Source organism: Dromiciops gliroides, chromosome 6 (genome assembly GCF_019393635.1).
Source record: "Dromiciops gliroides isolate mDroGli1 chromosome 6, mDroGli1.pri, whole genome shotgun sequence".
NCBI classification, from domain to species: Eukaryota; Metazoa; Chordata; class Mammalia; order Microbiotheria; family Microbiotheriidae; genus Dromiciops; species Dromiciops gliroides.
This window is the reverse complement of record NC_057866.1, coordinates 94,368,809-94,394,861: the sequence shown is the minus strand read 5'-3', so window position 1 is coordinate 94,394,861 and position 26,053 is coordinate 94,368,809. Positions and strand designations below refer to the sequence as shown.

General features: G+C 35.2%; 1 protein-coding gene across 1 annotated transcript in view; it reads left to right on the top strand.

The window, feature by feature from the left end:
• GRK4 (G protein-coupled receptor kinase 4) overlaps positions 1–26,053 on the top strand; it is a 136,138-nt gene that overhangs the window by 25,188 nt on the left and 84,897 nt on the right. Inside the window, exons 2-3 of the mRNA XM_043972583.1 lie at positions 4,972–5,067; positions 23,078–23,190. Of these exons, the coding sequence (XP_043828518.1) occupies positions 4,972–5,067; positions 23,078–23,190 (209 nt within the window). The remainder of the gene's footprint in view (positions 1–4,971; positions 5,068–23,077; positions 23,191–26,053) is intronic.

The following is a 26,053-nucleotide window of genomic DNA, read 5'->3' as shown; positions in this document are numbered from 1 at the left end:
TTTAGTATTCTCAAATAAGTTCTTCCTCTAACATCTGGATTCTTAATGAAAAACCTAGTCATTGTTACAGTGATGTATATAAGTGGAAAGTAACTTCATGTGTTTTGTAGCATCGTCTTATCACTGGTTTTAATTTCCTGATATTATTTTATTTTCCTAAAATTGCTAAGTTTCAAATATTGATTTTAAAATACAACACAATTAAAAAATAAACTTTGGACCATTATGAAATCCCTTTAGATAATTTGATATACCATCGGGAAATGTAAGATCAGAGTTATGAATTACAGGATACTAAACCAAAACAGGCATAGCAGCTTGAGGTCCTGTAGAGAAATATCATTTCTCAGTTGAAGTACAATTAAGGAAGTTCAGTTTTGAAGTTCAGATGACATTTTATCAATGTCCTTGCCTGACCTAGTTTCCTCGTGATCATTTTGGTAGTAAGGATTTAAACAGAACTGCTATAGTGTTAGTTTCTTTTCCATGATACCAGAACCACTATCTAGCTCCTTAACTCCTCTTTTCCCAATATGCTAGCCTTTTTTTCTCTTAAGTGAGAAGCAGAGGTAGTAGATCCCTCCACTTCCCCTCCTTTCTTTTTATAACTCACACACAACATAGCTAGTGCCTTAAAGTTTACGAAATGCTTAACATTTGTTATCTTATTTTATCCTCATGACCTTGAGGTAAACACTATTATTATCTCCACTTTATAGAAGAGGAAACTGAAGTTGGAAGGTTAAGGGATTTGCACAAAATCACACGGTATGTGAGGTAGGATTTGAATTCAGTTCCTCCTGAGTCTCCAAGTCCAAAGGAATATAGTATCCTTTTTTTTGGGGGGGGGGGGAGGTTGGGGGCGGGGCAGTGAGGGTTAAGTGACTTGTCTAAGGTAACAGCTAGTACGTGTCAAGTATCTGAGACTGGATTTGAATTCAGGTCCTCCTGAATCCAGGGCCAGTGTTTTATCCACTGCGCCACGGAGCTGCCCCCCGCAGTATCCTTTTTACTGTGTTGCCTAGCTTCTTTTGTAGACAGTAAAGCCTCAAATACATGGTTGTAGGATAATTTAATTTTAGGGTTAAATGAGTGAAATTTGGTGGGGGGAGGCAAGAGGAGAGGAAATAGCCTTTATGGAAATATTTTTCTTTATATTATTATTATGAATTTTTACCATAATAAGTAGCACATATGGTAAATGTTAATTGCATTTTTATTTAATCAAGAATTTGAATGCCTCAGGGCCATAAATAGGAAAGTAAGTTCTAGTTGTTGAGAATTGTAGATGTGAAAGGCATAGAAATTTTAAATTTACCAAACTCAGTAGAACTACTTTCTTGATTTGTCTGATGTAACCTTATTTTCCATGAAATTTATAAATGCTTATTAAATTGAATTTCAACTCAAAATGAAATATCAAAAATTCCTGGCTCAGTTGTTTTGTGATATTAATAACTAGTGTTTATTGAACTAGAATATCTGATCAAGTCTTTCTTTAAATAGTTTTTTTTTAAATATGGAAGTGTAAAATGAGAAGAAAGTAACTCTTCTATAGATTATAAACCATAGAATAATAATCTTAGAATTGGAAAGACCCTCACAGACCATGTAGTCTACCCAGTCTATGAAACATGAAGTTCTTCTACAGTTTTGCTGGTAGCTAGTCATCTTGCTTCACTTTCAGTGATAGTAAATTCACATCTTCTAAAGGCGATGCAGCACCTTTTGCACATTTCTAATGAATTAGGAAGTTCTTCCTTATATTAATACCAAATTTTTATTTTCTTCAACTTCTACTGATTGGCTCTAGGGAGCTGACTTAGGAACAAATAGCAATTTTAATTTCATTTACTTGTGAAAACCCTTTAGATACTTAAAGACAATTAGCATACCTATTCCAGCTTCCCCAGTTCTTTAACTGGAGCTGCTATGATATGATTAATAGTCCCCTTACAGTGTTAGTTGCCATCATATAGATATCTTCTGTGCTGTCCAGAGCCGAATATTGAAGGTAAAGCCTGACAATAAAATGGGAATATCTAAAAATTATTCATATTATTATAGCTATTCCAGTTTATAATTAGGATTCTACCTGAGGTCTGTCTTCATTTCCTCATCTGGTATGTTTTTGTTTTCTCTAGGAGTATTTTATCCCCTCTGGGTGTTTATATTTTCATGTAAAATTTTAAGTATCAATGTGGTAAAACTAGTAAAGGAATTAATCTCCTTTAAGGATTTTGATTTCTTTCAATACTACTTTAAACTATTTAAAATTCTATTTAAATTGATGCTATTGGGGGCAGCTAGGTGGCGCAGTGGATAAAGCACCGGCCCTGAATTCAGGAGTGCCTGCATTCAAATCCAGCCTCAGACACTTGACACTTACTAGCTGTGTGACCCTGGGCAAGTCACTTAACCCCCGTTGCCCTGCAAAAATAAATAAATAAATAGAATTTTTTTAAAAAATTGATGCTATTAAATAGGAAGTAGGAGATAAGCTTGTGTTCAAGATATGCCAATCATACTTGCAGTCTTGTGATATATTTTTTTAAATAAAAATTTACATGTTTGGTACATATAGCTGAGAGCTGGCTGAACGAAAATACTCCTTTTTAGGTGACTTAGTTATTATATCACAGACTTGATATGGAAATATGTAAATATATTTTAAAAATAAGTTTAAGGAACTGTAAAACTTGTGATCAAATATTCTATATCAATAAAAACGAATGTGATCAATAACATAAAACAGCTATGAAGCAGAAATTTTTGATATTTCATTTTGAATTGAAATTCAGTTTAACAAGTTATTCCCTTTACTGATGTGGATTGCAACCCCTCTTTAAATAGTAACTATCCTTGGAGAGTTGTGTGGGTTAGAAATTTCATCACTGCATTGTCAACCTTGTCTTGAATTTCTTCTAAATTAGGATTATAGGCATATAGTCCATTAGTGGGACTCATACTTAAAAGGCCTTTCAAGCTTTATAGAATCTTTTTTCCTGCCCTCCCTTCAGTTGGAAATGAAGGGAGAACAAAAACCTTTATAAACATGTACCTCCAAACATGACAGATAACCTCCTTGGCCATAGTCAAGTCTAAAACCCCATATACATGAATATATGAACATGTGCATATTTACATGTGTATGTCACATTCTACACTCTTGAGTCTTTAACCTCTCCACTGGAATCATGGTTAATCAATATGATTATCAGAGTTACTTTATAAAGTTTTCTTTGTAATATTGTTGTCATTGTGTAAATTGTTCTGGTTTTTCTCTCTTCACTCTGCATTATGAAATCATGACTAAATAAGTAGGAAGAACCAGTGGTCTTATTATGTGTTCAGGGATAGAAACTGAACACACAGATTGAGAACATATAAAGGCTAACGTTCATGAATTTGAGCTTAAATAGTGTTCAGTAACAGCAGAGCCAAATGAGAATTTTTTAGATCAAGTAGTATTGGCTATGAAGAACTTGAATAAACTTTGGCTTTCCCTACACGTTCAAAAAAGTGTGAACACAAGATTCGCATTTATTTATTAGTTCATTCATTCATCCATTTATTTATTTATTCAGTCTTTTTTTCATTTATTTGTTTATTTTTTTAGAATTTTACCCAAGTTACATGTAAAAACAAGTTTTCACATTGATTTTTAAAACTTTGTGTTCCAAATTCTCTTCCTCCCTCCCCACGCCCCCTTAAGAACTCAAGCAATTCAATATGTTTTTATTTATTTATTTAGAAGATTTGTAAATGTTCTCCAAAACATTTGCCTTCATTTGTATCAGTCATCTAGATGACTGCTATTCATAGCACTCATTGCTGATTCTTTTTTTAAAAAAATAATTTTGCATATAGAAAAAATAACAAACAATGTTCCCCTTTTAGTGTTTATCTCCTTCATACCATTTAATTCTGACTTGGAACATAGTGGACTGTAGCTATTTGCACAACTGACAAAATGAAGGGAAAAGAGCAGGGTGGGGTTAGGTTGGTGCTGCAGCTGCAGGAGCCAGGAAAATAGTAAAAGCTCTATAAAAGAGACCTGTGTAACATGTTTCGAATCAATTCTTCAGTCTGTAAGTTATAGGAATAAAAAAAGACTTTATATGTGATATGTGTGAGTCTGTAATATTATGTACAGTGTATATTGCTCTATGTCACATAAAATCTTAGATCTGAAGTTATGTTGAGTATAGAGAATTTTATACTTGGTCAAAAGTTATCTCTTTTATATTTTGAAAATCATGGATAAGTAAGTGTCTATTTATTTACTTTCCTTATTTGCCCTTAGAAACAGTGTGCAAGTTCTGGGAGGTTCTACTCCACTGGAAAGACTTCCTGTTGGAAGACTTTTCTTTAAGCAGAGCATCTCAGCTCCTTCCACCAATCCTCATGTGGCAAGAACTCAAGATTCTTCATTATTCTGGTTGCCTTCTTTTGGAGGCTCTCTAACTTATCACTGGCCTTACTAAAATATAAATTTAAATGAGGGGCTATAGTCAAGAGCCCGAGAGGATATACTTTATTATATTTGTTCTGTTTTGTCCAGGAGCAATGGATAGAAATTACAAAGATGCAAGTTTAGGTTTGATGTCAGGAAAACTTCCAAACATTTAGAGTTATTAAAAAATGTAGTGGGCTACCTTCAGAGGCAATGTGTTTCTTCTCATTGAAAGTTTTCAAGTTGTGTCTGGGGGGTAACCATTTTGGGGGGAGGTCTGTCAGTAATGGGAATTCCTATTTTTTTTATGGGTTGGCCTACATGACTACTGAAGTACTTCCAGTTTTTAAATTCTGTAATTCTTTTTCACCTTCCTTACCACACATGTAATAGCCACATATGTGATGGCTAGGATTGTTAGAAACAATACCCCTTGTTGTTGAGGATACACACCACTGAAGTCATACTGGATATTTTGTGTTCTCATTTATCATCTCTTTGTCTATTTCCCTTAGGAGGAGGTGGCAAGAGACATGGTCGAAGTAAGAAATGGAAGGAGATGTTAAAGTTACCCCATATCAGCCATTGTAATGAACTCAGATATTCCATTGGTAAGCTAATAATGCATTTTGTATATTTAAATCTCTTTCTTTGGGGGGGGGGTAGGGCAGTGAGGGTTAAGTGATTTGCCCAAGGTCACACAGCTAGTAAGTGTCAAGTGTCTGAGGCCAGATTTGAACTCTGGTCCTCCTGAATCCAGGACTGGTGCTTTATCTACTGTGCCACCTAGCTGTCCCATAAATGTTTTTTGAATCAACAATTTAGGATTGTTTTATAAGGATGACTTCACTAAATTGGGTACATTCCTTTTTACAAATGTAAAGCCTTTTAAAAATTAAGTAGGGGCAGCTAGATGGCTCAGTGGATAGAGCACCGGCCCTGGAGTCAGGAGTACCTGAGTTCAAATCTGGCCTCAGACACTTAACACTCACTAGCTGTGTGACCCTGGGCAAGTCACTTAACCCCAATTACCTCACTAAAAAAACAAAAAACAAAAATTAAGTAGTGAATGCTTGCTGAATAAATAGAATATGAAAGTAAAATATAAATGTCTGCCCTAGAAAGCTTCTCAACTTGAAAATAAACTAGTAGTGTTATAGCATGTCTTTTAGATAGTATTCTTTCTAGTTGTTAAGCATAGTTGGTTGAGAAATGCCATTATAATCTCCCAGTTTTACAAAATGTTTGTGAACATATTTAAAATACATTTATTTGTTCATTGTTATATGCCTACTTTCTGTAGAACAGGGGCCATTTCCAATTGTCCTGATGTATTTATCTTGCCACTGGAGCTAAATGGTTCTGGAAGAGAGAATGAGTTTGGTGACTTTGCACAGCCCTGCCTCATTTAAATCCAATTCATTGCAAGTCATGATATCACTCCAATGTCATGGTCCTCTTCTAGAATGAAGAACAAACAACAACAATCTGAATGTAAATATTAAGAATATAATCACAAAAATAAACTTTTAAAAAATGCTGGCAGCCACAAGCCAAACAATAATCATTCCTGTCGCCCTCATCCCTTAGCTTTCTACTTTATTAATAATTAAACATTAAACTCTAAAAATGGTACTTTGTATACATTTTGTCTTGTTGAAGAGACAGTGGTTTGGTGTAAAAACTTCCAAATTTGGAGGCAGAGAACAATTGGTTCAGCCCTGGCTCTGCCACTTATGTATCTCTCTCTCTCTTTTTTTTGGCAGTCCAGTGAGGGTTAAGTGACTTGCCCAGGGTCACACAGTTAGTGTCAAGTGTCTGAGGCCAGACTTGAATTCAGGTCCTCCTGAATCCAGGGCTTGTGCTTTATCCACTAAGCCACCTAGCTGCTCTCCACTTATGTCTCTACTACTTCTGTGCCTCTTCTCCGAGGTGAGGGTATTGGACTAAGTGACCTCCACATTTACTTCCAGTTCTGAATCTGAGTGTGAGTCACTTTATTTTTGGAAATTATATATCTATAAAGTATAAAGTTCTTTTGAAATCTCTTTACTTAAAACTTAAATAGTTGTTCAGATGAGCACAGGAAGTTACCTTACTATACTTTTGGTATTGTCATCTTGGACAAAATTGAAGTGCAGCGTTAGTGTGTTATGATTACAAACCAGTGAAAATTGTGGATCAAAAAGTGTCACAGGGAATTTTGACCATATATAGCTCAAGTAGAGACAGTCTTAATGTGTAAATTTAAACAAACAATAGGCTACTTCATTCTTTATCATTTGAAAAGAATTCCAAGGGAGGATCCTTCTTCTCCTTCCTTTTAAACTAGTTATAGTAATCATTAACTTTCTAGGCATTTTATTCATTATGAAAATGCATTTAACCCCAGAACCATGAACACATAAACAAGCATGGTCTTATACTGGGCAATATTTTATATGGTAAGGTGTATTAAGAAAAAGATGAAGCAATTAAAATTGTGGATCAAACTAAGTTCCTAATGTTAAAAGAAAAACTTTTAACAGATTGGAAATTAAAATTTTTTCTTAAAATGACTAGTGAATCAGGCAGGTCTGTATGTCAAAAAGAGTTTCATCAATCCAATTATCTTGTGAAAATGGAATGTTCCTCTGAATAATGCACATTTAAAACACGCCAGGTGAGCACAGGGTTCCTTGGTCCTATTGATTAGTGTACATGATTGTGCTCTTGCCTGTGAAAATAGCTGGTTGGAACTGACATTTTCTGCCCTTTTTATTAAATCACTTCAAGTGATGTTTATAATACTTAACAGTTGCCTCATGACCAAAAAATGATCTTGACAGTGAAAGTATCTAATGACACAAAAAATATCTTTGCAGTGAAAACATTTACATTTTATAACTCTAACCTTAAAAAGATGCTAGGAATTTGTGTGGAGGTTGACAGAGGCAGGGGATGTGTGTAAAAGGTTACATGTAACTTTCTGTGCATTGTTTGGTTACTCAAATATTAACCTTTAGTTTGTTAGTATTAATAATATGTACCATAAAACCATATTTCACAGCTGGTTGATTGTGACTAATGAAGATTAAAGTTTTGTAACTTGGGCTTTCTATTACTTAAGTTCATATGCTGGTTTTCAAAGACATGTGGTTCCAGTGCTCAATTTAGCTGCATCATATCTACTGTTACTGGAAGTTAATAAGATCTGAAATACCATATTCAGCTCTGGTCTTTTCATCAGAAAAACTCAAAAGCCTTCGACTTCATTGAATGACCATTTTCCCCCTGAAGGATTATGCTTGGTTGTAGTCCCAGTTCCTTTACCTACAGAATATTATATTCCATGCCCTCTGCTTCTTTAATGTTGAAGCTGCCAAATCCTGTGTAATTGTAATTATGGTTCCCCAGTATTTGTACTATTTCTTTCTGGCTGCTTGCAATATTTTCTCCCTGAACTGGGAGTTTTGGAATTTGGCTATCATGGTCCTGGGAGTTTTCAATTGGGGATCTCTCTCCAGAGGTGATTGGTAGATTCTTTCAATGTATGTTTTACCCTCTGGTTCTAGAATATCAGAGCAGTTTTCTTTGATAATGTTTTTTCTGTGCTTTTTTTACCTGAGTGAGATATACCTTTTTTTTTTTAACCTTAAAAATCATTTATTGTAACCTCCTTTATTTTACAGATGAGGAAATACAGGTCCAGAGATATTAAGTAAATTGCCCAAATTCACACAGCTACAAAGTAGCAAAGATTCACCAATGAAGGATCAGTCTCTGTGTTTTCATCCAAGTAATCTAGCAATGCCTTTTGCAACTGTTGAATTTCATCTTCCCCTCCTGTAACCTGTTTTAAAAATATACCTTTCTTGACAAATTTCCAAGTTGTCTTGGCCTAGAAAATGGATTCACCCTGTCTTTTTGTTTGTTTTGCCATTCCGGAATTCATTTTGGGGTGCTGTTTTATAGGTGTGTATGGGAGAGTTCAGGTAATTTCCTGCTTATTCTGCTATCTTGGCTCCTGGAAATCCACAAAATACCATATTACACAAGTACTTTTAATATATATGTTAATATAGCAAATGGTAACATAAAGCATATACACTTCATGGTTTGAATTTATTAGGAGTTGAATAATTTTCCTGATTCCTCCTTTGGTTCCCTTTATTCACTTGAGCTGGGAGATTTCTATTATTCCTTTATGTTCCTTGAGTGCTTTCTCTGGATTGCTCCGTTGCCATGCTTTGCTCTTCCTTGTATTATATTTATATGTATCAGTGTCATATCTTTGCAGCAGTCTGTTGTTTTTCATTTTTGTATCCCCATTCCCTTGCATAATGAGTTGCACGCAGAAAGTATTTAATTTATGTTTGAAATTTCTTGAATTAAGTGGTATGGCTTAGTGTGTAGTCATCAACTAAAATCAGCATTAGAGTGGTGACTGCTATTTGTATTTTTTTATTCTCTCTAAGCCTTTTATAAATACATAGAATTACACATTTATTTGTATTTGGAGCATAGAATCATTTTGATGTGTACTTCCAGTTCATTTGCTAGCCATTTAGAAAAATAAAGAAATCTATATTGGCTCTTTGAGCATCTATCCCCTTTGATTTAATCCATGTAAATGGAAGGGATGTTCTCTAAGCAGATGTTACAATGAATAAAACTGAACAGCTGTTCCTAGTTATAGGTGGTTTATTTGCCCTCTTTTTATGAAAGGAAAATTATATCTATTTGAAATCATGTAATAGGATATTTGTTCTTTCTGTTTTCTGTCTTTTGGGGCTTCCTCCTTAGTTTGTATATGACTTTACTTGAAGATATTGCTCCTAAGTAGATTCTCTTTGCTTTATTTTGGGAAGTTATAAATGACAATTTCCTAATTAATTCACTTATCTATTAGTAGTTTGAAACGGAGTTATCCTGATTACTTAAGCTTTTTGTCTATTAGTATACAATGGAAAATCTGTTAACAATAACATTTCCCCTACATTGCCCTGTAAATTAGTTGGTTAAATATTGAACCTGGCATATTTTTGTTGAACATTCTTAATCCTTCAGACAGCTCATTCTTTCTTTCTTTCTTTCTTTCTTTTTTTTTTTTGGTGAGGCAATTGGGGTTAAGTGACTTGCCCAGGGTCACACAGCTTATAAATGTCAAGTGTCTGAGACTGGATTTGAACTCAGGTCCTCCTGACTCCAGTGCTCTATCCACTGCGCCACCTAGCTGCCCCGACAGCTCGTTCTTAATATTAAATATATGTGTATATATATCTTTATCTAACTTAGATATTGCATTAAAAGTATTTTGTAAATCATATCTTTCTACATCAATAATATTTTAAATGTATTGAAGAGCATTTTGTTTTAAAAGAATCCACTAAAAAGTTCATTATATAGCATGTCCCAAAAGTGCAGCTTAAATTTATGAAATATTTTTATTTTTATTAAAGTGTATTAAAGTTTAAACTGCACTAAGCCTTTTGAAATACTCTCTATAAGTAATTACCAATTATTTATTTGTTTTGGGGTGTTTATTTTTGGCGGGGCAGTGAGGGTTAAGTGACTTGCCTAAGGTCACACAGCTAGTAAGTGTCAAATGTCTGAGACCAGATTTGAACTCAGGTCCTCCTGAATCCAGGGCCAGTGCATTATCCACTGCACCACCTTGCTGCCCCCAATCACCAATTATTTGAATCACATAATCACAAAGTTCAAAGGAACCTCAGAGTCATCTAGTCTAATTGTTCCTAAACAAAAATACATTCTACAACCCATCTGATAATTGATCCATCCAGCCTTTTCTGTAACGTCCCCAACCATGGGAAGTTCACTGCTTCCTTTGACATTCCATTCCACTTCTAGCTCTGATTGTAAGGACAGTTTTCACTATATCAGGGTAAGATTTGTATTTTTATTGCTTAAGCTTTGTTCTTGTCTGCCCGGTGTAGCCCAGTAGTCAATTATAATCCCTCTTCCAAATAACAGCCCTTCAAATACTGTACTGTACTTTGATCCTAATAGTATGGTCTTTCCCTCAGCCCCTGCAGAAAGTCTTCTCTAGGCTAAACTTTATGAATTCTTTTTTTTTTTCCTTTATTTATTTTTGCAGGACAATGGGGGTTAAGTGACATGCCCAAGGTCATACAACTAGTAAGTGTCAAATGTCTGAGACTAGATTTGAACTCAGATACTCCTGAATCCAGGGCCCGTGTTTTATCCACTGCGCCACCTAGCTGTCCCTGAATTCTTTCTACCAATCTCCATATGGCATAGTTTCCATTTATTTCCCCAGTCTGATCATCCTTTTTTGAACACACTAAAATTTGTCTGCCTTTCCTAAAATGTGATACTTAGAAGTGAACATAGTATTCCGGATATGATCTGACTAGGGCAAATTTGGTGGTTTATAACTTTCTATCAGGATGCGACTCTTATTTTAATATAGCCCAGATTTTTATTGTATTATATTTTATTTACTGTCATGTTGCTCCATTGTTGACTCATAGTTAGCTTTTTTCAGTTTCCTCTTTTTTGGCATCAACAATTTGTTTAAATAGGTCAAGCTGAATTGCTTCATTACTATGCCTAGTTTGGTATTGATTTTGATCTTTGCTGTAACAAGCTAGTAATCTGACTATACATAGTTGATTCAAGAATGGCTTTCATAAGAATAACCAATTGTTCCCAGTTTCATTTAGAATGAATGAGTGTATGTGTGTATGCATGTGTGTGTGTGCTGTAATTTGATTTTCATGTTTAGCATCTACTGGGTGTTTTTTGCAGTTTATAAGAATTTGTTCTACACATTTAGTTTTACCCATTACAGTTCTTTTGTTTCTTATTTATGAACATATTTGTTGACCATCTTCCCCTATAGTCTCCTCTGAATTGAAGTCATTGAGTATTATCCTTTCCATTTACATTGTAAACAGCTAGGTGGTATAGTAAATAGAATACTGGACTTAGAGTCAGGAAGACCTGAGTTTAAATCCTGCCTTAGGACTTATTAGCTGTGTGACCTGGGCAAGTCATTTAACCTTTCTTGGCTTCAATTTCCTTACGTGTAAAATGGGGACACTAATAGTACCTTTCTTTTCTTTTCTTTTTTTGGTGAGGCAAGTGGGGTTAAGTGACTTGCCCAGGGTCACACAACTAGTAAGTGTTAAGTGTCTGAGTCCGAATTTGAACTCAGATCCTTCTGATTCCAGGGCCAGTGCTCTATCTACTGTGCCACCTAGCTGCTCCTAATAGTACCTATCTTACAGGATTTCTGTGAGAATCAAATGAAGTCATGTAATATGCTTTGCAAACCTCAAAATGCTGCATAAATGCTAGCTGTTATTTTTATTGTAGTTGTGTACACTGTTATTTTCTTGGCACTTCTTACCTTGTGAGTTTGTATGTCTCACCATGCTTCTCTGTATTCATCTTATTTATTGTTTCTCATAGCATTTAACATAGTAATATTCTTTTTTCTTTTCTTTTCTTTTCTTTTTTTGGTGGGGCAGTGAAGGTTAAGTGACTTGCCCAGGGTCACACAGCTAGTAAGTGTCAAGTGTTTGAGGCCGGATTTGAACTCAGGCCCTCCTGAATCCAGGGCTGGTGCTTTCTCCACTGTGCCACCTAGCTGCCCTCAATAATTTTCTACTACATTAATGTTCCATAACTTTCTTTAGTTTTGTTTTGTTTTGTTTTGTTTTTACTGATGGGCATCTACTTTGTTTGTAGTACTTCGCTACTATATAAAATGGGGTTTTAAAAATTTTGTGGTATATGGAGGCAGGAGCTTTTCTTCTTTGTCATTGACCTTCTTGTGGTCTATGCATACTGTTGAAGCCTCAGAAGGTATGACATTTTACTTAATTTGTTTGTGTACTTTCAAATTGTTTTCCAGAATAACTGGAACAATTCATATATCTACCAGTAATTCATTAGTGTGCTTGTCTTTCCCCAACCCTTCTAGCACTGAAGAGTATCCTCTGTATTCCATCTTTTCTTATCTTTACTAGTTTACTAAATATGAGGTGAAACCTTGGGGTCATTTTCATTTTCATTTCTCTTAATAATTTCTTATCTTTACTAGTTTACTAAATATGAGGTGAAACCTTGGGGTCATTTTCATTTTCATTTCTCTTAATAATGTTTGGCATTCTCTCATGGTTGCTAATAGTTTGCGTTTTTTGAGAGTTCTTTGTTCATAGCCCTTGACCATCTATATATTGGCAAATGACTTGGTCATGTGTTTCTTTTAGTTGACTATCTTGGAAATCAGACTCTTACTGGTGATATATAATGGAAGAAAAAATTTTTTCCCCTCATTTCCTTTCTTATTCTCATTGAATTAATTTTGTTCTTGCAAAAACTTTTCAATTTCGTGTAATTAAGTAGATTTTTATCTTTTGTAATTGCTTTTATCCCTTGTTTTGGTTAAAAATTTACCCCCTGATTTTCTTTGTGAAAGCTTCCTGTTCTAGTTATCTTTTAATTGTTTTATAGTATGATTTTTTTAAAGATTATATGGGTGAGGAGGGAATAATAAACATTTTATATAGCACCTACTATGTTCCAGACATTGTGCTAAAGTGCTTTACAAATATCATCTCATTTGATCTGGCCACATGTACATTTTAATTGTATTAGGGCTTATAGTTTAGGATCTATATCATTTGTCCCAGATTCACATACAATTGTCAAGTTTTACAGTAGAGGTTCTTAGCCTTTTTTGTGTCACTGAAGGAAGGTTCATGATATGTGTTACAGGCTGATCAAACCTATGGACCTCTTCCCAGAACAGTGTTTTTTAAATGCATAAAATAAAACTCATAAGATTATAAAAGAGACCAATTATATTGAAATGCAGTTTCAAAACATTAAAAAATAATAACTTCACAGACCTTGGGTTAAGAAACCTTTTTATGTAGGGTATCCATTTGGATGCATATTGAAATCTTTCCAATGGAATTCTTAATTCCCCTCCTAGTCCAGTTCCTGACCTTCTGGATTTCAGACTCATATTTGTGTCTCATCCTGAAACTTCCCTCAGAAGCCCTGGAATAATATCCTTCTACCCCTGTGCCCTACTCACCATGGAATTATCCCTCAGCTAAGTCTACTCCTTTCTCTCTTTGGTGAGTTCCTCCTCGTTTCTCTATTTTATGAAGGGTTCCCAAACTGGCCTTCCTGACCCTTTTCCTGACTTTATAGACTTCAAAATCATTCTCTCATGGTAGGTACCTTCATTGCCCTCTTTCCTGCCTCTTTTTAGTTCCTTTTTATATGTTGTTTTCCCACTTTAAAATTAAACTTCTTGAGGGCAGGGACTATAGATATATCTCCAGCTCTTAGCTTAGTTCCTGGAAAATAGTCAGCACTTATTAAATACTTGTTTCCTTCCTTCCTTCACTTGACGTTTTCTTTGTGGATTCTTTTGAGTGAATTATAAAATTCTTTTGAGTGATTATACATCTCTTTCAGAAAGTTCTCACCATTTTAGAAAAGGTAGTAGAAAGGCAAATGGTGGGTGTGAAGAGGATGTGATGTATAATCAATAAATTATTCCAAAAGAGAATAAGATTCAAAGATATCATCAAAAGATTGTATAACAGAAAGAGAAGATGGGCTTGTCACATGGTGAGAGCAGTGTCTATAGCTAGAATGCTCACTAGCTCCTCTCTCCATGGTGGTAGAAAGTAAAGAAGGCCTCTAACAGTTTGGTTGGACTCATTCTGGGAAACTTTTGAAAGGATAGGAATGAGAGTTTCACAAATTTAGGTAGGCACAGATGACTTTTATACTTAGGCAAGAACTTCCAAATTGATTAAGATTATAGGTCCATTTGAATATGTTATAAAATTTTGGTTTAAACCAAATTTCTGCCAGATTTCTTTCCAATTTTCCCAGTAATTCTTGTCAAATAGGAAGATCTTTCCAAGGTACTTTATGTATGTTTCCTGGTTTATCAAACAGTGAATTACTGGGTACAATTGTTCCCAGTTCATTCTTGTCTAGGCTGCGCTTTCAGTCCACTATTTTGTTTTTAAAAACGAGTGACCACGTTTTTATGATTACTGCTTTGTAATATTACATTATGGCTGGAATTACTCTTACTCTATACCTTCTTTCTTATTTCCCTTGATATTCTAGAACTTTTGTTACTATAAATGAATTTCTTTATTATTTTATTTCACTTTGAAAAGTATATCCCTGGTAGGTCAAATAGTAGCCCTAAATCTATAAATCATATTTCCTTACAGAGAACATGGGAGTCTATTTGAAAATAAAATACCATGATAGTGCAGACAAATTAGCTCCATTTTCCATCCACTCATCATTCTACCCACATCATTTTTTAATGGTCTCAGAACTTATTTAAGCCTCCTGTCATGCTTTCTGGAAACTTGTTTTTACTTCCATTACTTTTTAACTATTTTATGAAGTGATTCTTCGTAATCTTTTACCATCCTCTATTATTGTGGGGTTTTTTTCTTTTTTAAATGTATTTTTGTTCTGAACTGACTGCCATGTATCTCTTCCAGGAAAGGAGAATAAGTCTTTGCTGGTAAAAGGCAGTTTCAGGAGTTTTTTTGTCTTTCCTATTAGTGTAGTTTACTTTTGGAAGTCAGTATCTATGGGAAATGGTGATAAACAAAATTAATCAATCTTTGCTTTTTTTTCCTTAATTTTTGTTAGTGATGGTCCATTTGAATAGTTCAAGTTGAAACGGTTGAAGTTGATTATAGCTCCATTTTATCTCTTCCTTCTAATTTGATAGTGACATTTGACCATTAATTTATGGATAGTCTGATTGCATACATAGTTGATCCCTGTAATCTTCCTAGGCTCCTAGGCACAAGGAATAGCCATTTCTAAGACAAGGAAATAGGAGATGGAGTGTTAGATAGAAACCTTAAGTAGATAAGTATAAATGATCATAGAGAGAACATGTAAGGAAATAAAGTATAAGAAAACTGGAAACATAGGAAAGGGTCAGGTTATGAAGAGCTTATATTACATTAACAAAGGTCTTTATATTTGATATTTGAGATAATAGGTATTCTCTGGAGTTTATTGAATAAGGAGTGACATGGTCAGACATCTACTTGAGGAAAATCACTTTGGTAGCTGGGAGACCAATTAGACTGTTGAGGTAAGGACCTGAACTAGGGTGATGGCCATATATTTAATCAGCTGCTATACTCTATTTTTTATGTAATATTTTCTCACCCTCCTCAGTGCCCAGGGGATTCGTTGAACCTTGATCTACATAAAAGAAAAAATAAGTTCACAATTTAAATGACCACTTTTGTTCTGGGTGTGACTCCAATTTTAAAATGTAGCTTGGATGTAATAGAATACTATTGTGCTATAAGAAATGATAAGCAAGCATATTTCAGAAAAACCTGGAAAGACTTACATGAACCGATGCTGAGTGAAGTGAGCAGAACCAAGAAGAACATTGTACACAGTAACAGCACCATTCATTGTGTGATGATCAGCTGTGATGGACTTAGCTCTTCTCAATTATCCAGGACAATTCCAAGAAACTCGTGATGGAAAATGCTCTCCATATCCAGAAAAAGAACTATGGATTCTGAATTCAGATTGAAGCTTACTATTTTCACTTTTGTTGTTAGTTTTTTGTTGTTTTTTTCTTTCTTATGTTTTTTCACTTTTGTTCTGATTCTTCTTTCATAACATGACTAATGTGGAAATATGTTTAACATGATTGTGTGTGTGTGTATATATATATATATATATAAATAAGTATAAAATATATATTATCTTTATCAGATTGCTTGTCGTCTTGGGGAGGGGAAAGGTAAAGGAGGGAGGGAGAAAATTTGGAACTCAAAATCTTAGAAAAATGAATGTTGAAAGCTATCTTTACATGTAATTGAGAGGGGTTACTATTAAGAAGAAAAAAATTAAAATGTAGCTCATGGGATTACCATATTCCACAATTTATTAACAAATTTATTTTAAGTGATTTATGCAGTATTTGAAGAACTACTATGAGTCAATGTCATTTAAACAACAATTGTACAGAAATAATGTCAAAAAAAGACTTTGTTTTCCTCCTAATTTCTGCTAAGTAATTTTTATATTACTTGAACTTTGATTTTCCAATTGATGATGCAATGGACTTTTTTTTTTTTTTACTATGGAAGAGAGCAAAGTTTGAGCTCTTGTAATGAAGAGCAAATTAATTACCAATCACTTGCGGTAAGGCATTTCTTTGTATTAACATTTTATAAGCATAATTTTGAAGACATACTTCTATTTTTGTGTATTTGCAATAAAATTGTGTTTTTATTTTAAGTTGGGAGCTCTTCCTATTAGATTGATTTATCTGATTGTTAAAATTATATTTATACATTAATCACTTTGAGCATTTGTTTTTTAATTCTCCTTGATCCAGAACAAAAATTAGTATTCATATATTCTCAGATTATTTGGAGGCATTAGCAGATGTAAAACATCACCTATATTTACATAGGAAACATAGAATATATAAATATAATATAATTACTAAATAGATATAGGAGTATACTATTATCTCATTTCATATAAGTAAACAGTAGAAAATATAAATCATATGCAGAGAGTGAGTTGGAAGACAAGAGAAACAGTTCTGCTTTCTTACTCCCAGCTCAGTCATTTGTTATGATTTGGATTACTCAGTTGCAAGGGAAGGGAGGTATATACAGTACATTTTCTGTGATGAGTATAGTGTTTGAAGTAGTATGACATAGTGGACAAAGTGTTGGGCTTGAATTTAGGAAGAGCTGTTCAGATCCCACTTCTGACACCAAGTGCTTGACAATGATCAAGTCATTTAACTTCTTTTTTTAAAATTTAATTTTATTATTTTCCAGTTACATATTACATATAAGGATAGTTTTTAACATTTGTTTACAATGGATTTTTTGTTCCAAATTTTTCTTTTCTCCCCCTCCCTTCCCTCCCTCCTCCCCAAGACAGAAAGCAGTCTGATATAGGTTGTATATGTACAGTCACATCAAACATATTTCTACATTAGTCTTCTTGTGAAAGAACAATCAGAGCACAAAGGAAAAACCTCAAACAAACAAACAAAAAAACCAGTCCCAAAGTAGAAACAGTATAATTCAATCAGCATTCATAATTCACAGTTCTTTTTTCTGGATGTTGAGAATATTTTCTATCACGAGTTCTTTGACACTGTTTTGGATTGTTGCACTGCTGAGAAGAGCCAAGTCTATCCCCATTGTTCATCACACAGTGTTGCTGTTACTGTGTACAATGTTCTCCTGGTTCTGCTCCTCTCAGTCAGCATCAGTTCATATAAGTCCTTCCAGGTTTCTGTGAACTATTTCTGCTCATCGTTTCTTACAGCATAATAGTATTCCATTACATTCATATACCACAGTTTGTTTAGCCATTCCCCTATTGATGGGCATTCCCTTGATTTCCAATTCTTTGCCACCACAAAGATAGCTGCTATAAATATTTTTGTACATGTGTACAGACCTAGCAGTGGTACCAATGGGTCAGAGGGTATGAGCAGTCCCATAGCCCTTTGGGCATAGTTCCAAATTGCTCTCCAGAATGGTTGGATCAGTTCACAGCTCCACCAACAATGCATTAGTGTTCCAATTTTTCCACAGCTTCTCCAACATTTATTATTTTCCTTTTTTGTCATATTAGCCAATCTGATAGGTGTGAGGTGGTACCTCAAAGTTGTTTTAATTTGCATTTCTCTGATCAGTAGTGATTTAGAGCATTTTTTCATGATAATAGATAGCTTTGACTTCTTCATCAGAAAACTGCCTGTTCATATTGAGAAAAAATATTAACTGGACCCTAATCTGTAAACTCCTGGCTGGCTGGCTAATCTGTAGGCTTTTAGCTGCCTAAGCCAGTCTGTAAGGGCCGTTTAAAAAATCCCCCAACTGTTTCTCCCAGACTGATAAGAAACAAGCCCCTTTTCAATTAAACACAAAAATAGGGTTTATTGATTAGATTAAGTTTAGAGATAAAGATAACAAAAAGTAAAATATATGACCTGACTGCATTTTCACTTTCTCCCTGCCACTGTCAAATTTCCCTCATCTCTCGCCTGTGGGTGTGTCTGGCCCCTGTCCCTGCTGCAGCCACACCTCACTTGGACCTGTTCACCTAGCTCTCTAGCTTGCGGCTTGTGCTTTCTCTTCTCCTCCATCCCTTGGTCATGCCCCCCTTTCTCCATGGCATCTCTCTGTATCTCCTTTCTCAGTCCTCTCCTTTCATTTTCAGCCCCCTTGTCTTTCCTTCTCTTCTCTCTTAGTCCTCCTTTTCACTGTCTGCCGCTCTTTCCTTCTCTGCTCCCCACTTCTCTACTGACCCCCTAGCATCTCTACCCCCCAGTCTATAAAAGCCTTCTCTCCCCTGAACCTCGGGCTGGCCACGCCCATGCACACCAAGCTAATGGGGGGGGGGCCCTGAAGGGAGCCATGACCCCCACTGCATGCCTGGGACCTCTGCATGGGCTGTACTGGTGTGACTTGGGTGAGCCCGGATCTCTGGGGAACATCCCCTCATGGCGGAGGGAGCTGGAGCTTTCCGTAGCCATCCAGCCGGGCCAGCTGCCCCTGAAGGCTCCAAGACCCACAGGGCTTCTTAGCTTGGCCACTGAAGTGGAGCGGGAGGGTGCTAGCCTGGCTCATGCAGAGAATAACCCTGAGAGCCCGGGGCTTTCTAATCTTAGCCAAAGGTGTGGGGGGGGTCCCCAAATCAATTCTTACAATATCCTTTGACCATTTCTCAATTGGGGAATGACTTGGATTCTTATAAATTTTATTTAGTTCCTGATATATTTTAGAAATGAAGCCTTTATCAGAAATGCTGGCTGTAAAAATTGTTTCCCAGTTTTCTGCCTCCCTTCTAATTTTGGCTACATTACTTCTGTTTGTACAAAATCTTTTTGGGGCAGCTAGGTGGTGCAGTGGATAGAGCACCAGCCCTGGATTCAGGAGGACCTGAGTTCAAATCCGGCCTCAGACAGTTGACACTTACTAGCTGTGTGATGCTGGGCAAGTCACTTAACCCCAATTGCCTCATCAAAAAAACAAAACAAAACAAACAAAAAAGCTTTTTAATTTAATGTAATCAAAGTCTTCCATCTTGCTTTTCATAATATTCTCTATCTCTTGTTTGGACATAAATTGTTTTCCTCTCCATAGATCTGAAAGGTAAACTATTCCTTCCTTTCCTAATTTATCTATGGTATCACCCTTTATGTCTAAATCTTAAACCTGTTTTGACCTTATTTTTGTATAAGGTATAAGATGTTGGTCTATTCCTAGTTTCTGCCATCCCCAACTAAATACTAAATTAGAAATCCTAAAAATCAAAGGAGAAATTAATAAAATTGAAAGCAAGAAAACTATAGAACTAATCAATAAACTAAGAGCTGGTTCTATGAAAAAACTAACAAAATAGATAAGCCTTTGGTTAATTTGATTTGAAAGAAGAAAATCAAATTACCAGTATCAAAAATGAAAGGGGTGATTTCACCACCAATGAAGTGGAAATTAAAGCAATAATTAGGAGCTATTTTGCCCAACTGTATGCCAATAAATTTGACAATCTAAATGAAATGGATGAATATTTACAAAAATACAAATTGCCCAAATTAACTGAAGAGGAAATAAAATCCTTAAATAAGCCCATTTCAGAAAAAGAAATTGAACAAGTCATCAATAGATTTCCTAAGAAAAAATCTCTAGGGCCAGATGGGTTTACAAGTGAATTCTACCAAACATTTAAAGAACAGTTAATTCCTTTTTTTTTTTTTTTTTTAAAGTGAGGCAATTGGGATTAAGTGACTTGCCCAGGGTCACAAAGCTAGTTAAGTATTAAGTGTCTGAGGCCAGATTTGAACTCAGGGACTCCTGACTCCAGGGCTGGTGCTCTATCCACTGTGCCATCTAGCTGCCCCAGTTAATTCCAATACTATACAAACTATTTGGAAAAATAGGTGAAGAAGGAGTTCTACCAAACTCCTTTTATGACACAAAATATGGTGTTGATACCTAAACCAGGCAGAGCCAAAACAGAGAAAGAAAAATACAGACCAATTTCCCTAATGAATATCGATGCAAAAATCTTAAATAAAATATTAGCAAGGAGATTTCAGCAAGTGATCACCAGGATAATACACTTTGACCAGGTGGGATTTATACCAGGAATGCAAGGCTGCTTCAACATTAGAAAAACTATTAATAACCACATTATTATATATTATTATATATTAATAACCACATCAATAACAAAACTAACCAAAATCATATGATTATCTCAGTAGATGCAGAGAACGTATTTGACAAAATACAACACTCATTCCTATTAAAAACACTAGAGAGGGGGCAGCTAGGTGGTGCAGTGGATAGAGCACTGATCCTGGATTCAGGAGGACCTGATTTCAAACCTGGCCTCAGACACTTGACACTTACTAGCTGTGTGACCCTGGGCAAGTCACTTAACCCCAATTGCCTCACAAAATAAACAAACAAACAAAAAAGAACCCACTAGAGAGCATAGGAATAGGTGGAGCTTTCCTTAAAATAATAATCAGTATCTACCTAAAACCATCAGCAAACATTATATTTAATGGAGATAAGTTAGAGGCATTCCCAATAAGATCAGGGATGAAACAGGGATGTCCATTATCACCTCTATTTAATATTGTATTAGAAATGTTAGCTATACAGAACCAGAAGAACATTGTACACAGTATCATCAACATTGAGTGTTGATCTATTGTGATGGACTATATTCTTCTCACCAATGCAATGGTACAGAAGAGTTCCAGGGAACTCATGATAGAAGAGGATCTCCAAATCCAAGGAAAAAAAAAAAAAGGAACTGTGGAGTATAGATGCTGAATGAACCATACTATTTCTTTTGTTTTTGGTGCTGTTGTTTTTTCTATTTTGAGGCTTTTCATCATTGCTCTGATTTTTCTCTTATAACATGACTAATGCAGAAATAGGATTAATGTTATTTTATATATACATATATATGTATATATATATATATAAACCTATATCAGATTACCTGCTGTCTAGGGGAGGGGGGAGGGAGAGGAGGGAGGGAGAAAAATCTGAAATTGGAAAGCTTTTATAAACAAAAGTTGAGAACTATCTTTACATGTAATGGAAAAATAAATAAATTAATTAATTTTTTAAAAAAAGAAACAGGAGTGAAATAAAACCACAATGAAATAAAAAAAAAAGAAATGTTAGCTATAGCAACAAGAAAAAGGAATTAAAGGAATTAGAATAGGCAAGGAAGAAACAAAACTTTCACTCTTTGCAAATGATATGATGGTATACTTAGAGAATCCTAAAGAATCAACTAAAAAACTGCTTGAAGCAATTAACAACTTTAGCAGAGTTGCAGGATATAAAATAAACCCACATAAATCATCAGCATTTCTATACATGACCAACAAAGCTCAGCAGCAAGAGATAGAAAGAGAAATTTCATTTAAAATAACGGTAGACTATATAAAATATTTGGAAGTCTACCTGCCAAGACAAACCCAGAAACTCTATGAACACAATTACAAAACACTTTTCACACAAATAAAATCAGATCTATGTAATTGGAAAAATATAAATTGCTCATGGATAGGCCGAGCTAATATAATAAAAATGACATGGGGCAGCTAGGTGGCACAGTGGATTAGAGCACCGGCCCTGGATTCAGGAGTACCTGAGTTCAAATCCGGCCTCAGACACTTAACACTTACTAGCTGTGTGACCCTGGGTAAGTCACTTAACCCCAATTGCCTCACTTAAAAAAAAAAAAAGACACTCCTACCTCAATTATTATACCAATCAGACTACCAAAAATCATTTTATAGAGGTAGAAAAAATAATAACAAAATTCATTTGGACAAACAAAAAGTCAAGAATATTAAGGGAATTAATGAAAAAAATGCACAGGAAGGTGGGCTAGCCGTACCAAATTTGAAGGTATATTATAAAGCAGCAGTCATGAAAACTATGTGATACTGGCTAAGAAATAGAGTGGTGGATCAACAGAATAGGTTAGGCACAGGAGACATAGTTGTAAATGACTATAGTAATATACTGTTTGATAAACCCAAAGATTCCCACTTCTGGGATAGGAACTCAGTATTTGACAAAAACTGCTGGGAAAACATTTAACTTCTTTGAAATGAAATACTGTATATAGCAAGTGGGTTGCCAATTAGAAAGCATTAAATAAAATGCTAAGAGTTACTTTATTGAACAAAACCTTTTTTTTTTTTTAGTTCTGGCCTTCTTTTCCCTTCCCACCCTCCTATCCCCAACTCTGCTTTCAAATACAGCTTTCTTTCAGTGGTAGAATGAGTTGACATGAAAAGAAAGCAAATGTGCTACATGCTACTTCTGAATGATCTTTTCTCTCCCTTTTGCCATCATTTGAAATGTTTATTCATGAGGGTGAATCTTTTATTTTCCATTTAAAAATTAGTGAGCATAATGCCATTAAAGCTGCAAATAATGTTATTTTCATTATGTCACGTGTAAACTAAAATTTAGAAAATCACTTTGCAGTTTCTAATAGTCATGGTTGTTTTCTTTTTCTTTCTGTACTCAGAAAAGGACTATAACAGTCTCTGTGACAAACAGCCAATTGGAAGACTACTTTTCAGGGAGTTCTGTGATACAAAGCTTGATCTAAAGAAATGCATTGAATTTCTGGATGCAGTGGTAAGCAACTTATCACAATTTATTTTGACTACTTAGTCACATTTTTAAAAAGATAATAGGAACATACTGTAAAAGAGAGTAAATCACTTCAAGTTATTCTTAATTGTACTTGAGCAATAATGTAAGATGGAATGAATCAGTTTTCTTGGTATCAAATTGTTATGGTAAAGAAATTATAATCCATAGTATTAAAGCTTATATTTTAATATATCCCATATCACATCCTTCCTAGATAACTCTTAAGTGATATATTGGTTTTTATTTTTATTATGCTGATGTAATTTGGAGAGAAGTTAAAGTTCCAAGAAGTACTCTTTTGGCCAAAAGTAACTTTTCATTTCCCAGATGCTGAACACTTAGAATCCTCTAATACACTGAGTCAAAAAGATATGGAAGACATGATGTTATGAGAGGCACAATCAGATTTAACAGAATTTGCCACTCTTAAGAGTTGTCTTTGTAGTCCTATTTCTTGTTCCACAATTTCTGTGATTGCGCTTTTGTTGTAGACGAATTCTTATTCTCATGGTCCAATAGTTCACGGTTGGAATTAGAATGAAATGAGACTTGTAGACAATATAATCTTTACCAAAAGGAAGCTTAGTCAACAGTCACATGGAAAGAGAGAGAATTAGTTCACTAGGGCATATTTCCACTACATTCTACAATCTAGTCAGAACTGCATTGGAAAATTGATTCAACCTGGGGAGTCCTCACTACTAGTATATAGCGCTTTTATGTCTTAGGTGATGATGATGGCATAGAAATAGTTGAAGTCTTAGTTCCCTCAGCTAATTAACTCTCAAGGACAATTTCCTTGCCTTTTTAGGTGCAGGGAACCATCCTTTGCTGAAGGGATCTTCCAGTCTTCTTAAACCGAGTATAGCAAATTTCTAGTTTGGAATATGACCGAACACATAACCCTGCCTAACTCAACTTAGTTAATAGTAAATGTTGTACTTTACACATCTAAAGAAATTCTTGTTTTCCACTCATATTTCACTACTTCTTAAAAAGCAGAAAATTTCAAAACTATGAAACTTACTTGGATGGGACTAAGAATAAGGGGTTTATGGTCACTTTATAGAAGCAGTTGCCCAGAATACTTTCTTCAAGTTGGGTGGTGGATGCAGAATTTTCTCTGTGTACCCTGGTGTTTATCTTCTTTTGCAGACTGTATCAATCAGTTGACAAATGTTTATTGAACTCCTGCTCTATGCAGTGAACTGTGTTGGTCTTCTTAGAGCTAAATTCTTAGCTTAGACTTACATTAATTTTAAAATTTTTATGCTTTTGGAGTAACAGTAAACCACTGTGCTAGTGTTTTTCTTTTGCCTCTTATTCTGGATGCTCTTACTCAGCCATATTTTCACACTCAACCACTTTCCATTCCATTGGGTGTCTGCCAGAGATCCTGTCACATTTTGTCAGAAATTTCAAACCAAGTAGTAAGGGAAGAGCACTAGATACTGTGTTCAAGACAGAACTTGTCCAGTTAACTCAAAGAAGGTTAAGACTGATTCCAGTATATACTGAACATACTAATATATGCATAGCTCCTTGGTAGCTATTGTGGGGGAGACAGAAGAAATATAAGACTTGATTAGTGCCTTAAAGGAATTTACAATCTAGTTAGAGAGGACTAACAAATGTGAAACTGTACATGACAAATGAGAGGTGGCTAGATGTGAAAAGGACTTATTTTAAGTTTACTGAAAGCTCACAATGAATAGTTTTCCATGGCAGCCTCCTAAAAGTTAATTAGAGCTTAGATAATATTAACAAACATCAAGTGTCCAGGGCATGGATGATGACTGCCTCATAGTACTTAGAATACTGTTCAGACCACTCATAGAATGTGTTCAGTTAGGAGGAACCTTGACAACCTTTACTGTAACCAGGGAAGGTTCAGTAGCATGGTGAGGAAAACCAAAAATAGATATATGAAGATTAGTTGAAGGAAATGAGTGTTTGTCCTGAAAAAGAGTTAAGTAAGACGTGACAACAATTTTAAATCATTCAAATATTGGAAGAGGGACTAGACTTATTCTCCTTGGCTCCAGAGAAGAAAAATTGGCCAGTGGGAAAAATAACACTAATTGACTTTATATCTGCTTCAGGGCCTATAAAGTACTTGACATACATTATCTCATTTGGTGCTCATAATAACCCTGAGAGGTAGGCACTAAAGGCATTAGTCTCCATTTTACAGATGAGGGAACCACAGCTCACTATAAATTACTTACCCGTGGTCACACAGCTACAGCTAGTAAGAATTCTTCATTCTAACTCTAGAATGCTTTCTACCATACCACACGGTTTTTGAAAATTACAGGGGAACAGATTAAAGTTTAAGAAGAAACTTATTAAAAATCAAAGCTGTGTGAAAGTGAAATGAGCTGCCTTGGAGAGTAGTGAGTTCCCAGACACTAAAAGTATGCAAGCAGAGACTGGGGAACGGTTTGTTGGGAATGTTGTAGATGTGCTCCCTCAGGCAAGGGATTGACCTATTTATCTGTCTATCTTTTTTCTGTTTATTTATTTACAGGATCATAGATTTAGAGCTGCAGATGACCTAGGTCAGCCCCTTCCCTTTATGGTAAAGGAAACTGAGGCCCAGAGAAGTGAAGGAGTGACTTGTCCTAAGGTCACACAGATAGTGAGTAGCAGTGGTAGGTCCTTTGATCCCATAAAGAGCATTCCTTCCCTTATACCAGCTGCTGCACCTTTAGAATTATGAAACCCTTCTACTTGAGTAGAGAGATTAACCTAACATAGAATCACAGAAGACTAGAGTTGGAAGGAACCTCATTCTTCATTTGCTTCAGTTCCTTCCCACCTCCTTCGCCACCCCTTCCAAAAA